Source organism: Hermetia illucens, chromosome 3 (genome assembly GCF_905115235.1).
Source record: "Hermetia illucens chromosome 3, iHerIll2.2.curated.20191125, whole genome shotgun sequence".
Classification (NCBI taxonomy): domain Eukaryota; kingdom Metazoa; phylum Arthropoda; class Insecta; order Diptera; family Stratiomyidae; genus Hermetia; species Hermetia illucens.
Window position 1 is genome coordinate 106,851,733 of NC_051851.1, and position 13,348 is coordinate 106,865,080.

The window sequence follows — 13,348 nt, forward strand, 5'->3', positions numbered from 1 at the left end:
TTTAGCTAACTTCAAGGAGAACACACACTACACTAAACGGTAACGAATCGGACTGAGTAGTCGTCTGATTAACTGAGCTTTAATTGATTTTAGCTTTACTGATTTTTTTAAAAATAAAAACAGACCTAACGTTTAAACCATTTGGCAATAGTACATTTGGAATCATAATTTATAGGTTAGTTTTAACGCCAAGCTACATATTTAAATTGCTTTGCAAATGTATTTACTTGCTATGCAAATTGCTGCATTAAATTTTTTTGTAAAATTATCAGTTTGATTGAAAAAAAATACCAATTTGCGTGGAAAAGTGTTAAAATGGTTGAAAATAGTCCATTTCAACCATTTTAATACTTTTCCACGCAAATTGTTATTTTTTTTCAACCAAACTAATACTTTTATTTTTACCTTTTATATGGAATATAAATTATTTGAAGCGAAAATGCAATCATTAGTGTATAATAGGTAGAACAAAATTAAATGCTGATATGTCGACTTTCAAGACCTTGTGCAAACCCTAAAATTCCCAGAATTTTTCTTCGAATATAATTTGATGAAAACGATTACTGGATAACTCTGCTTCTTAGCAAATTGTAACCTTAATATATTTAATATATATGGGTAGATACCAAACCGAATCCCAAACGTCTGAAAACCATTCTTTGCTTACAAAATTCAAAATAATAACCTGCATTTGTCAATCAAGCAAATCAATATTACCGAGTAGTACAAGCGAAGAAAAAACTTGAGCTGAGAGTAATTTCATTTATTTCGTTCCAATTTTCGTTATTTTATTTATAGAAACACTGCAATGAAATTTATATAATTGATCTTTTTAGCACACCGTTCTTAAGGTATTTTTAAGAATCAAACCTCTATAATATTCTCAACAGCTTTTCTAATTGTAGTACCAATGTCATAATTTCGCAATGCTGGGCCGTACATTCATTGTACTGTCAAGATTATTTAATACCTATAAATCTATAAATCAATAGTTTTCGTTTATGTCTAATAAATAATTCTTGTTTATGTCTGTAATGTAATATTCACAGCCCTAACTAGAGTTTCGTTATGCTAAATATCATTAAAACGAACAGTGAAATGAAACCAATGAGTACATCCAAAGAACTTTTGGTTTGATTTACATACATTTGAATATATAAAAACAATTCTTCTTTCGAAGGCGATCTGAAGTAGTGATTGCGCCATTGATTATATACAATTGAGCATATATTCAGAGCGAGTTTACAAAGCTTTGCGTGTTAACGGTAGCATCCCTCTCGAATTTCCTCCATGAATATGTGTAGATGGGAGTAATCACTCGCGAAACTCACACTATTAATTCAGTTAATATTCTCAATAGCTTGAAGAAAATCAGTCAGCATCACAGCTTAATTTTTATTTGTGCACAACTTTGGTGTACGGAAATTATAAGTATTATGGAGATACAAATTCAAAGTGGTTAATACCTCATGTTTGTACCCTATTTTAGAAACCCCCTCCTGATTATGATTTGTTAATGGTTGTGTAGAATGCTTGAATCCTTCCAAAGAATGCTTTTATACATAAAATACATTAATTTTCCATTAAACAGAAAAACATCACTAGAAGGTAGTGAATGATTTTCCAGTGTTACCGATTTTCCGGCATATTTACATCAAATGTGAATATTATGCCCTAGTTACTAGATAAGTATCTCTATTTTTAAATTTTTTTTCTTTTTAAATAGATGCAATTAATTCCAACAATTTGGAAAGTAGTTGTTATTTATTCGCAGCCATTGTGTAAAAACGATATAAAAAAAATTTATAGATTAAGCTGGGTGATTATGAGAAATTACTTCCCAATATAGGGTAAAGATAAAAAACAAGAAGTTAAGAATTTAAAAAAATGTTGCCGCTTATTTTGCCAGATACCGATGTTAAGAAACCTATGATTAATAAGCTTATTCACAAAGTTGTCTGTAATAATTATTGCCATGCATTTTGCTTTCGACGTTAACATACATACAACTACAGTTTATAGATCTGTCACTTTTACCGTTTGAAATTAACTATGTTGAAAATTACCTATGCTTGCTATTGAATTTTGCAGTTTACTACTTTGATATGATTTATCAGTTCACATAATCAAAAGCGAATATATAGTAACGGACATAGAAATATTAACAGGTAGTCTAATTAATTCTAGCTCAGTTCATCCGAAGTTTTGCAACTAATTTGACGATAGTGCTGTGTTAGATGCAAAAAATGACACGTTGTAGAAAAAATGACAGAAAGTGATGTTATATTACGATCGCAAAATTTAAGTTTGAGTCATATCGATAGACTTATGGTGAGCATCATAACCATGAATTGAGAAACACCGTGAGAAGCATCGCCTTCTTTACATTGTATTTCTCGATCTGGAGAAAGCTTTTAATCACGTGCAACATTGGTATGCTCTACGACAACACATAGTGGCAGAATAAATCATGCGCTGGGTTCAATTGTTCTACCACGATTCGAAAAGTGAAGTTCGAAGTGTGCCGGGTGTATCAAAATCGCATCGTGTCTGTCGATGTTCACCAAAGAAGCGCCCTCTCACCACTCCTCTTTGTTCTTGTTATGAACACTGTCACAACGTCCGACGTCCAGCGCCCTATACAATCCTTTATGGAGATGATGTTTCCCTTGTGTCTAATAGCAAAAATGATCTTGAACAACTCGTCCAAAAATGGAATGATCACCTCATGCAACACGGTCTCAGATTAAATATGAATAAAATTGAATTTTTGACGACCGATCCCCATGAAACAGGCCGTAACCTTTCCGGAACTGAGCGATTCAAATATCTCGGGTCAATGTTATCAGCCGATGGAGAACTACATTATGAAATTGCCTCACGCATTAACGCAACCTGGATGAAGTGGCGATCTTTGTTATCGATGTATCAAAATAACGTCTCAAATCTAAAATTTATCGCAATGTCGTCCATCTTGCTCTTTATGGTTCTTAGTGTTGGCTCACTAAAAAGGACAATGAACGGCGTCTTGGGGTAATGGAGACGAAGATGTTGCGTTGGACTAGTGGCGTGACACGTTTTGATCACATCCTAAATGAGCATATTCTCGATCTCGATATATCGATCCACCAACCAAAAGGCCGGCTGAAGGAACGGTGGCTTGATACACTGGATGGGGATTTGAAAACGTCGCGACTACATCCGGGCTTGATAGAAAGAAATGGCGTAACTGATCATGACAAGCCGGCCTCGCTTGTGAATGGGACACAAGCTAACAAAAAAGGAAGAAGATGGTAAGCAGATTTTGGAAAGCTGCTTGAGAAGAAGAAAAGAAAAGGGGGAAGGGGTCCAAAAGATTCTGAGAAACCACCACGGTGAAGATTGATAAAGAGAATTCCTTTGCGGAATCAGTTCTAAATTACGGAGTGCATGAGAATAGGGCTTGTGGAAAAAGGATGGGATAGAACGGGATACGCGGACACGGTTCCATAAAAACTAGAAAGGTAGTCTATATGCCCAAAAACCCAGGGGAAAATATATAAATTGGACGGCATTCAACTTCAGAAGGATAATATCATAATAATGATGAATCCAAATTTCATTTCTTTGAAGGTGAACGAAGAATTCAGGTATAAGAGCCATTAGGCAGGAAGGTAACCAAATGGTAGACGGAAATACTTACGAAATCGTTATAAAGAACCGGCTATATGACTGCGCCGTGTCATGGGTACCAATTCGTTAGTGTTTTTCATTTTTTGTTCAAAATTTATTGATTATTAAAACCAATAGTAATGGAATTTAACATTATTTAACAGAAATCGGAATTTCTGCACTACAATGGCTTGAAAAACGGCAATGACGTAGAAACCCAAACCTTTTCCTGAGTTAGACAAAGTGGTCAAAGACGTACGGTATAATAAAATTAGACTACGCCTTTTGCAGAGTTTCGTCAATTCGGTGTTGATAGGGTTCAAACCCTCAGAAAACCTGAAGGAGAGTTCAAAAAATATTGAAACAGATTCAGAATATATAATGAGAAATAATTGCATGAGAAATATTGCTATGATAAATATAGATAAAATAAAATAAATAATGACTATGCTTTAAAAATGTGAAAATGTTTTTTTCTAGAATTGATGCTATTTAAAAAATCGCCATTCAGTACATTCACTAATTTCAATGCAAACGACGCTTTCATTTGAGGAAATACAGTGAAATATCAGAAAATATGTTTTTTAGGTGTTAACATTTTTATGTTCGCCACTGTATACAACAAGTTTTGCATTGCTAGTATATTTAATAAAATCATAAAACATGAAAAGAAGTGTTAACTTTTGCATTGTCAGTATAATTCCCCACATTATTGAAAAAATAATTCTGTTATCTAACGTGTTAGGTTAGGATAAAAACTTTTCTCTACTTTAGATTTTTTGCTGAAAAATTCGAAAGATTACATGAGAAGCATTTGTCATGCAGACGGATATTCAAGAAGCTTTCTGTTCTTAAAAACTTAATAAAAAAGATCCATTCATTTATACAGTTGCCGCTTCATCTCTTTTGGTGGAGCTCAGATATCATTCCCAAAAAATCGACAACGTGTATATTATTTTAGCCAGACTAACAATTAAATTAATTAAATTAAAACTTCTTAATTGCAAAAAATCGCGGGTATTTTTTGCTGTAAATCAATAGAACCACAAGAAAACGAAATTAATGTCTAATCGTTTTCGAGAAAAAGAAGTTGCCACATTTTTCTACATTTTCACGACGGCAGTAACTTATTATAAATAATATGAATGAGTGGCCGCCTTTAACATTGCAAATATATTCTGATCATAGAATCATTTTAGATCATTGATTGGCACTAAAGATTTTTGCAACATCTTAGTACATTTGATCAAAATTATTGACCGCGCAACATAAATGTGACGAATAAAGAAGGTTGCTCAAGGCATTCCATAAAAGATTTATTTGGCCCTGGGCTGCTTAACAAATTTGTACAAAGCATGGACATTAGTTGCTACATTATTTAAAATTAAATCGAAATAATCAACCAAAACAGCTATCATAGAATTTTCTCATGGAGTTTTCAGAAGTGCCTGAAAGTTGAGTTTACGATTTGAGTCACCACTGTTGACTTTTTATTTGTCAATTTACATTTATCCTCCATTGCAATTCTTATTCAGCAAGATTTCAGTTTTATAACTAATCTGCAAAGCTATGCAAGTTGAAAACAGTGTATGGGCACATAAGAGTAGAGTGTAAGCGTAATATAAGGAATAAGTTTGCATATGAAATAGGAATGATAATGGTCTTACACCACACAAGCGGAAAAAACCCCCATTACCCGTCAGCCAAGATCTTGTTGACCATCAGTACGATATGCGGCAGCTCGATAACTATACCTGTTTCCTTGTTGCTGGGCATGTCCCTGGAGCATACTGTTTCCCAGATTTTGCGTAACCTGGCCGGTACTAGAGAGAATTGGTCGGTTTGTTGGAAAACGATCCTCTGAATTTATAGGGCAGTTCTGCATTTCTACCTGCTGATCCGACAGTCGCACATTAAGCACATTCGCGTAGGTTTTATACCTCTTCAACTGAAATAAATATACAATTCCATATAATACATTTTGTGAAGGAATAAGATAATTTAATTAAAAAAAATACTTTTTTAGAACAAGCGCAATGAGATTGAATACGCATTTATGGAGGCATAGCGGTCTTACGCACTTCAAAAAAAATTTCGTTACTCGAGAATAGAATTCCTACCTCTTCGTAACGGCGGGTTCTCTTGTTAGTGAGTTATTATCCTTAGCCTATCCAGTAATACGGCCGTATGTAGGGAAAAATATTATTACACAAATTGTAACAACCACAGATAAATACGGTTATGCATATGTTATGAGTATTCCCCTATACCTATCATAAGTACACTTTGCCTGTTATAGAACTCTCGAAAAAACGTGAAAAAATAATTCCGATTAACGTTTTAAAGAATTTCATATGTATGAATATATTAAATGTCACTCAACCATTGTCCAATCTTTATAATTGGGTAATTCACTCAAATTGGGTTTATTTTATAAGTTGATCCAAATAATTTCAATGGGTGCTAAAATGGTAATTTGGTTTCACTTCACCGATAAATGTCTTAAATTTTCTTCTAAATTTGCCAATGTACAAATTTAGACGTAATGTATGTAGTTGGAACAATAAATAATTTGCAAATAAACTCTTAAAAATGATGCGAATGGCTGTGTAGACTTACTGGAAAACAACCCGCAACATGTGAATGTAGACTGCTTTCCGAAACGGAAGCGAAATCATCTTCATCATCAATATACTTTCGGCCTTCTTGATCTCCCCATAGAACCATTCAAACCCTTCTGTTCTCTTTAAAAAATCCTGGGAATATAAGATGTTTCCCAAATTGTATACTAGCTAATGAATTCAATTTTATGAAGATTTTTGTATCATAAAATATAGGTGGTTTTTGAGGTCCAAAAAATGCCATAACTTTTACATGAATATTAGCCCTCCAGTCTCAATGGGTTGTATACAGCCCATTTTATTACCCATAGGTGACATGCCATAAAATTTGGTTGAACGTTGCTGTTGCTTATTATAGATGCTCAAAGGTTAAACTATATTTTTTTTCCTGCCTTAAAAGTTCCAGCACTGAACGGATTAAACAGTTATATCTGGATAACGCTGTTTTGTTGACAGTGGTAATTTATTTGTTGTCACTCGATAAATTAACTATAATAAGTCGGCCTTCGTTTTGCCTTACTACTGGGGGTGCAGTTATCCCAACGCCAGCATCAATTCGGACTGTTTCCCGTCAAAGTTCTCTATGTACGGCTCTTTAGGACCGCCACTGCTGCACAAAAGTGATAAGCCTTTCATTTGTGTCTAGGTCGTACTATCGAGGTATTCTGGCCTGAGATAATACCAAGAACTCCAGCGTTGTTTGGAAAACAGATTTTTCATACGTGGATATATCCATGCGGGTATAGACAGAGAGATTTTGCGTCTTGGCTATGATGATAGCGTTGCATCCATCATGAAGAAATTACAAGATCATCGATGCTATAACCGTCATATAATCCGGGGAAATTAAGATTGGGGCTGAAAATCCAAGTCGATGGGAAACAACCTAAAACCCGACCGAAACTGCGTGGTTTTATATGCTGGAAGATGGTATGAGAGCTTCTTGACTTAACCCGGGCCAAGCTTACGACCGAGATAAATTCCAACCCGATCTAAAGACGCCAACCTAGTTACTGATCAGAGGTTAACTTTTGCTGATCAGATTTTAACTTTTGAACGAACAAGACATACATACATATAACAATTGAAATGTTTTCGCTTGGTAATATGAAGAATAAATGGATCTGATTCATGTCATTTCCAATAGCTTTCGAAACAACATTTTGAAGACGCTTGGCTCATCAAGATTTAGATGGAATTTGATGAGATACTAATGCTTACGGATATTTTTTAAAAAACGTTGCGGGGTAGTCATTATATATGAAGATTATGACGTGAGGTGATTCAATTGGCGAACGTATTTTCATTAATGTGAGTACATTTCATCAATACTGTTACTCTTGTTAGTTTGTTACAGTAGGGGATGTGCCGCTGTAAGGCGATTTGAGCACTATGATTCCAAACTTATTTAAAGAAATCGGTAACCGGTAGCTTTGTTTATGTGGAAAATTTTAGGTATGCGGCTCTCTGACATACGCGTAACCGCATCTACCGTAGAAGCTGTTACGATTTACTCAATTTGGTATTGACGTGAAGACTTGCACCCAACCCCGCAATTTAAGGTAGTAGTGGGTTGGATATGATATCCCTATATAATACTTGGACATTTTTCAACAATAGTTAGAAATGCTTTGCCTAAAGTCGCATTTATGAATGAATAACCTAACCTGGAAACGTATTAAACGTGTTTTAAAACTAAACCACGGCATATTCATCATTTCGCTGAATATTGATAAATGTAAATTTTATATGTACGTTACCTCGTATTGTAGATAGGCTTCCTTTTCCTTATAATTTTGCAGCGGAAGCCCTTTGCTGGGTATAGGTCCCTGTTTGTGTTCAGTTAAGGCATTTTCTAATTGCGTTACTTGTTGCTCATGGAACGCCAGTTGTTCACTCTACGAAATAAAATTAATTTTTCTTCATTTGATTTCGATTAAATATTTACCAGTAAAAATTTTGTATGTGTACTCGGTAGAAGCGGACGCTGGAAACGTTTTTGACTCCCAACACCGCCCTCTAGAGGGGGCGCCGAAAAAGCTGCACATACGAAATTAATTGTATCAATCCATGATTGCAATTCTTTCGAATCACTTGTCTGAAATAAGTATTCTGATTGGTCAGCTGTTTGCAATCGGAACACATGTTGTTTTTTTGTGTAATCAATCGCTTTCGTCGCTAATGCATGATGAATCCTTATAGCGTTATGAACGTTATCAGACATCTGTTCAGGAAATTAACACGCTATTAAACAATATTTTTACAACATACAAAATGTTTACCTGACTTTTCCTGAAGCCATGTTCATCTTTGTGTAAATAAAGTACGAGATCTCGTAAAGTACAATAAAACATCTTCCAAGAGCGTTTACCAAACGGTGCTAAAATGAAACCAAAACAATCTACGTCATAAGCCTAACTGAAATTTTATAAAATACATAAAATTATCAAAAATCAAGCGAGAAGCGATAAGCTGATTAAGATTGAACACACTGAATATGAGGCGATCAGCAACGATATATCCTGCACGAGTTTAATACTGATTTCCTCTTATCTGGAAAAAATGAATTGCACTACCTATCATTAACTAAAATCACAAAAACAAACAAGCAATTCTCTCTCGTAAGTCTTATAGAGTTCCCTTCAGTTAAAAGTTTTTAAGGGCGTTTTCCTATGTGAAGCTCCATATTTCAACCTTTTTTGAGAATAAAAATAAATTCAATCTTTTCAAATATTGGGGTCTTGGATTATGACACTTAATTTCGAATTAATGAATTTGATAATCAGTTTTATTTGTTTTTTTACGGCCAAAGCAGGCTACTCTGAAAAAGGTGTGTTGTTGTTAGGAAGCATATCTCCATTTGGAGTAATCTGAAAACAAAAATTCAAAAGTTTTCTAAAACAGCACTAGGACACATGAAGAAAAATCCAGGTACTTCAGAGAAACTAATAGTTATTATCGAAGTGGGCACAATAGTTCTTTAAGGACGCGGTGCAACTTTCCCTTAACAGAATATTATCGAAGCGACAAGCACGTATCAAGTTTAATAGAATTATATTCTTCTACCGATACTACTTCTTTTTGTCGTCCCCCGCCTTCATTCTACCGTGTCTGGAAGTCATAGGAGGAATCAATTGCCCATAATAGAATACCTCATGCACATTCACTATGCTGAAAACAATTTACGGTTTTCATATGTTCAACAAACCATTTTTTAAAAAAGTACATGTGACAGACAGAAAACCGTCGTTCTACACAAAACTTTAAAATACCTGTGATACAGTCCGCGAAATAATCATATCGGCCAGTAACAAATTTTATTTTTTGCAAAATCATTTAATTTATTATCCTTTTGTTTATAATTTATGCAATGGGGACATAAACACATTACATAATACATACTTATTTCGTTAAAATAATAATATACACCGACAAAAAATAATAATAAGAAAAACGAAAGAAATAAATATGCCGGATAATTATAAAAAATTCTAAATATAGTGTCCAAATCTACATAACGACACTTCGCGGGCTGACCATTTTCCGACGTTATAGAGAGCGGTCGTTAAATAGAGAATAATAAATATTATTTTAGTATTCTATAATATCTATTTATAAATATACTAGTACACATTTTACACACGGATATTAATATTCATACAAATAACACTTTTATAGACAGTTACCCTTATCTGATGATCCAATATTTTAATTGTGCTTTCTTGTGTATTTTATTCATATCTTCAGATACTGTCGGATCAACTTAATTATATAAAAATTATTTTTCTGGTAGTTTCGCTGTATCAAGTGCTTCTTTGATGCTTGGTGGGAGGACAATATTGTCTGTTTCATCTTCTTCCTCCCTTTGTTCTTCCTCAGTGTTTGTCACCGAATCCAAGACTTCTTTATCTGTCAGTGAAGCTGTTGTCGCCAGGTTGATTATTTGGCACTTTGAACTGGTTCTTTTTCTACTTTAACACTCTTAGAACATATACAAAGTCCAGCACGACGAAAAGAATCCAGCATAAATTCAGTTAAATAAATTCACCCATACATTTTCTATATATTTCGGATTTTTCAGAAAATTGTTTACAGTGCATTTATTTCGATTAATTTGTATTGCAATTTCAATCTGGAATAATCAAAATTTCGCACGTTCATCTAAACTTAACAACCCATTTGGGAGCATTGGAAGCTATTTTTCTGAAAGGTTTTTAATCGAAAATCGTTTCGTTGATAATCAAAAATAGAAAAATATTTTTCCTATTTACCAACTTACAAACAAGTACGGAAACCGGAAGTTGCTTCAGGTATAAAAGATATTATGTTTTCCTATGTGGGGGATGATGAGTACATGACAGTTCCGTGTGTTCATAGTTAAAAATTCAATCGCCCCCTACTTTTCAAAAGCTATCTATACAAATAATTTGGTCTGGAAAACACTATCATACGTTACACATTAGGAGTTCAATATTATTAATAAATGTGAAGAAGACAACAGATACAAATAAGTCGGGAAACAGGAAGCTGGACGTTTCAGGTATTAAAGGTTTTATGTGCAAGACAGTTCCGTGTGAACATAGTTAAATATTCAACTGTGGCTATCTTTTAAAGATCCATTTACACCAAAAATTGATGTGGAGTACACTGTATTGATAATAGTCAACTTAATACGCTTCACACTAGGAGTTTAATATTATTAACAAATGTCACGAAGTTAACCTACAATCAAATAAGTCGGAAGCTGGCGCTTCGGGTATAAAGGTTTTGTGTTCATCTTATGTGAGAAACTTTCTACGCACATTTTTCCATTCGTATATGACTAAAAACCTTCTTCATATTTTGTCAAACTACAAGAAATACGTATATATTACAGACGTAGATATGATACTCGAGCTAAACAAACAAACATGGCCTATTACCAGATACTGTATTCAATATGTATGGATATAAGTTGAGCGTACACCTATTCTTGGTGTACTTCGTGCATACAAGTATACATATGTACATATACCTTGAATACCGTTTGTTCAATGTACAAATATATTTATCTGAATTAGGCACTACCCCAAAGCTTCATATACATATATATATAAAAACATATATATGGCTATCTGGAGTAATTGATATTGACATATTAATGATTAAAAAAGTAAAATGAAGTGTTTCCCTGCAACCTTCCATTCACGTGAGCTCACTTTGTTGCGATATTGACGAATTTTATAATAGAAGAGAACTTCCCCGTTGTGATTTTTTCAGATTTTTCGGTGGGATAGATTCTGAGAACGAGACCTGTTACACTTTTTGGGGGTCATATTTTGAACCCTCACTCCCCTACGTTTCGCCCGATATCATATATAGGACCAGTTTCGAAAAGTACTAATTGAGCCCTTTCATTTGATGCACGGCCTCATTCTGTGAACAAAAATGTTGCACCTTCCATTCACATGTATGAGGAGCCCCCCTTAAACTTAACATATAGTGGTGAAACTTGTTGTATGTAAAGGGAACAGCAGAACACCAGAGACTCACCAATTTTGGTGACAATCGATCCAACCGTTTCCGAGTAAATCTGGTGTGACAAACAGATATCGATTCGATTCTAATAAGGCTTTGTTTCACACAAAACCTTAAAAAGGGCTGAGGAGAGGTAGATTCTTCATGCATGGAATTTTGATATTTGATTTGTCTGTCAATTATTCACGTCCGCATCTTATTTGCATGGCTTCAGATGCAGCAAATTTGCACGAAATTGATAAGTTTGAACTGCTATAACTTTGGCATTATTAGGCAAATTTGCGAAACTAAACATGAGTATAGCGGCAATGTCCTCTATGCCGATCTAAAATTTTTTACATCCCCCCTTTAAGCTGTTCGTAAATTTACGTCAATCACCGTATGCGTGGCATTTCATAGTGCCCTTCTGTCCACCAAATTTCATTCAGACCGGTTTAACGTTTTGGAGAAAAGTGCGTGGGACAGGCAGATAGCGAACCGATTTTAAGGTGGTGTTTTACACAAAACCTTAAAAATGTCTAGAGAGAAGTGGATTCTTTATGAATGGAATTTTAATATTTCATTCGAATGTCAATTATTCTCGTTAATTATGACGTCAGCATCTTGCTAAAAAGTTGACACTAATCGCCGGATTTCCATGAAACTTGGCATGCATAAGTACGATACTGTCCTCCAGTTTTGTTTTACACAAAACCTTAAAAAGTCAAAAATATTATCGTTTCGACGAAACTTTAACCTTTGTCCGGTATAATTAATTCGCACTGCACCACGAACAATAGGCAAATAATTGACGCGTAGTACAATACATCACGTTGCGATCGCATATTTTAAAATACCGGTATTTATCGATAAGTTAAACGAGTTCATTTTAAGGTTTTCATACAAATACAAACAAAACCTTATTGAAACCGGTTCAATGTCTGTCAAACTGTCACACCCGACTTACTCCGAAACGGCTGAACCAATTAACACGAAATTTGGTGAAAAGATGTGGTCTACAAATCTTTTTGCATATGGCAAGCAAGTCGCCCTATTTTATGTTGAATTTGAGGGAGCTCCGTGTACATGCGAAAGGGAGCTTTACATTTTTTTCCCCAGAATGTCGCTACGTGGGGTAATCAAATGAAATGGCTCGATTAGTACTTTCCGTACTTTTTTTCTGATGTTGGGTGAAACCTAGAGGAGTAGAGACTTAAAATCTTTGCCCCAAAAAGTGAAGCAGGTATCGTTCTCAGATCCCATCCAGCCGAAAAATCTGAAAAAAATCACAATGGTGCATCTATATGAGGCAGACTTAAAAATACATCTCATTCCGATATCTCCTTAAAGTTAATAATAGCATATTACTATAGTAATATTTATATATATTTTAGATATATATATTTTAGAAATTTACCCGAAAACCTCCATGGATCTCATCCTAGAAATACAAGATTTGGCATTGGATAAGGCATAACTTTTGCAAATTTGAATGAAATCCAATTATTATTAACAAAGTTATGGACGTCCAAAGTTTTGCATTTCACATAAATTTATTGCACTCTGAGACGTTATGACGT

The 13,348-nt window shown here is 34.4% G+C and overlaps 1 protein-coding gene across 1 annotated transcript in view; it reads right to left on the minus strand.

Moving 5' to 3' along the window:
• The window catches only part of LOC119652963 (PH and SEC7 domain-containing protein), a 71,245-nt gene that overhangs the window by 2,635 nt on the left and 55,262 nt on the right, over positions 1-13,348 (minus strand). The window contains 4 exon segments of the mRNA XM_038057359.1: positions 5,406-5,599; positions 8,033-8,170; positions 8,221-8,496; positions 8,555-8,652. Coding sequence (XP_037913287.1) covers positions 5,406-5,599; positions 8,033-8,170; positions 8,221-8,496; positions 8,555-8,652 — 706 coding nt within the window.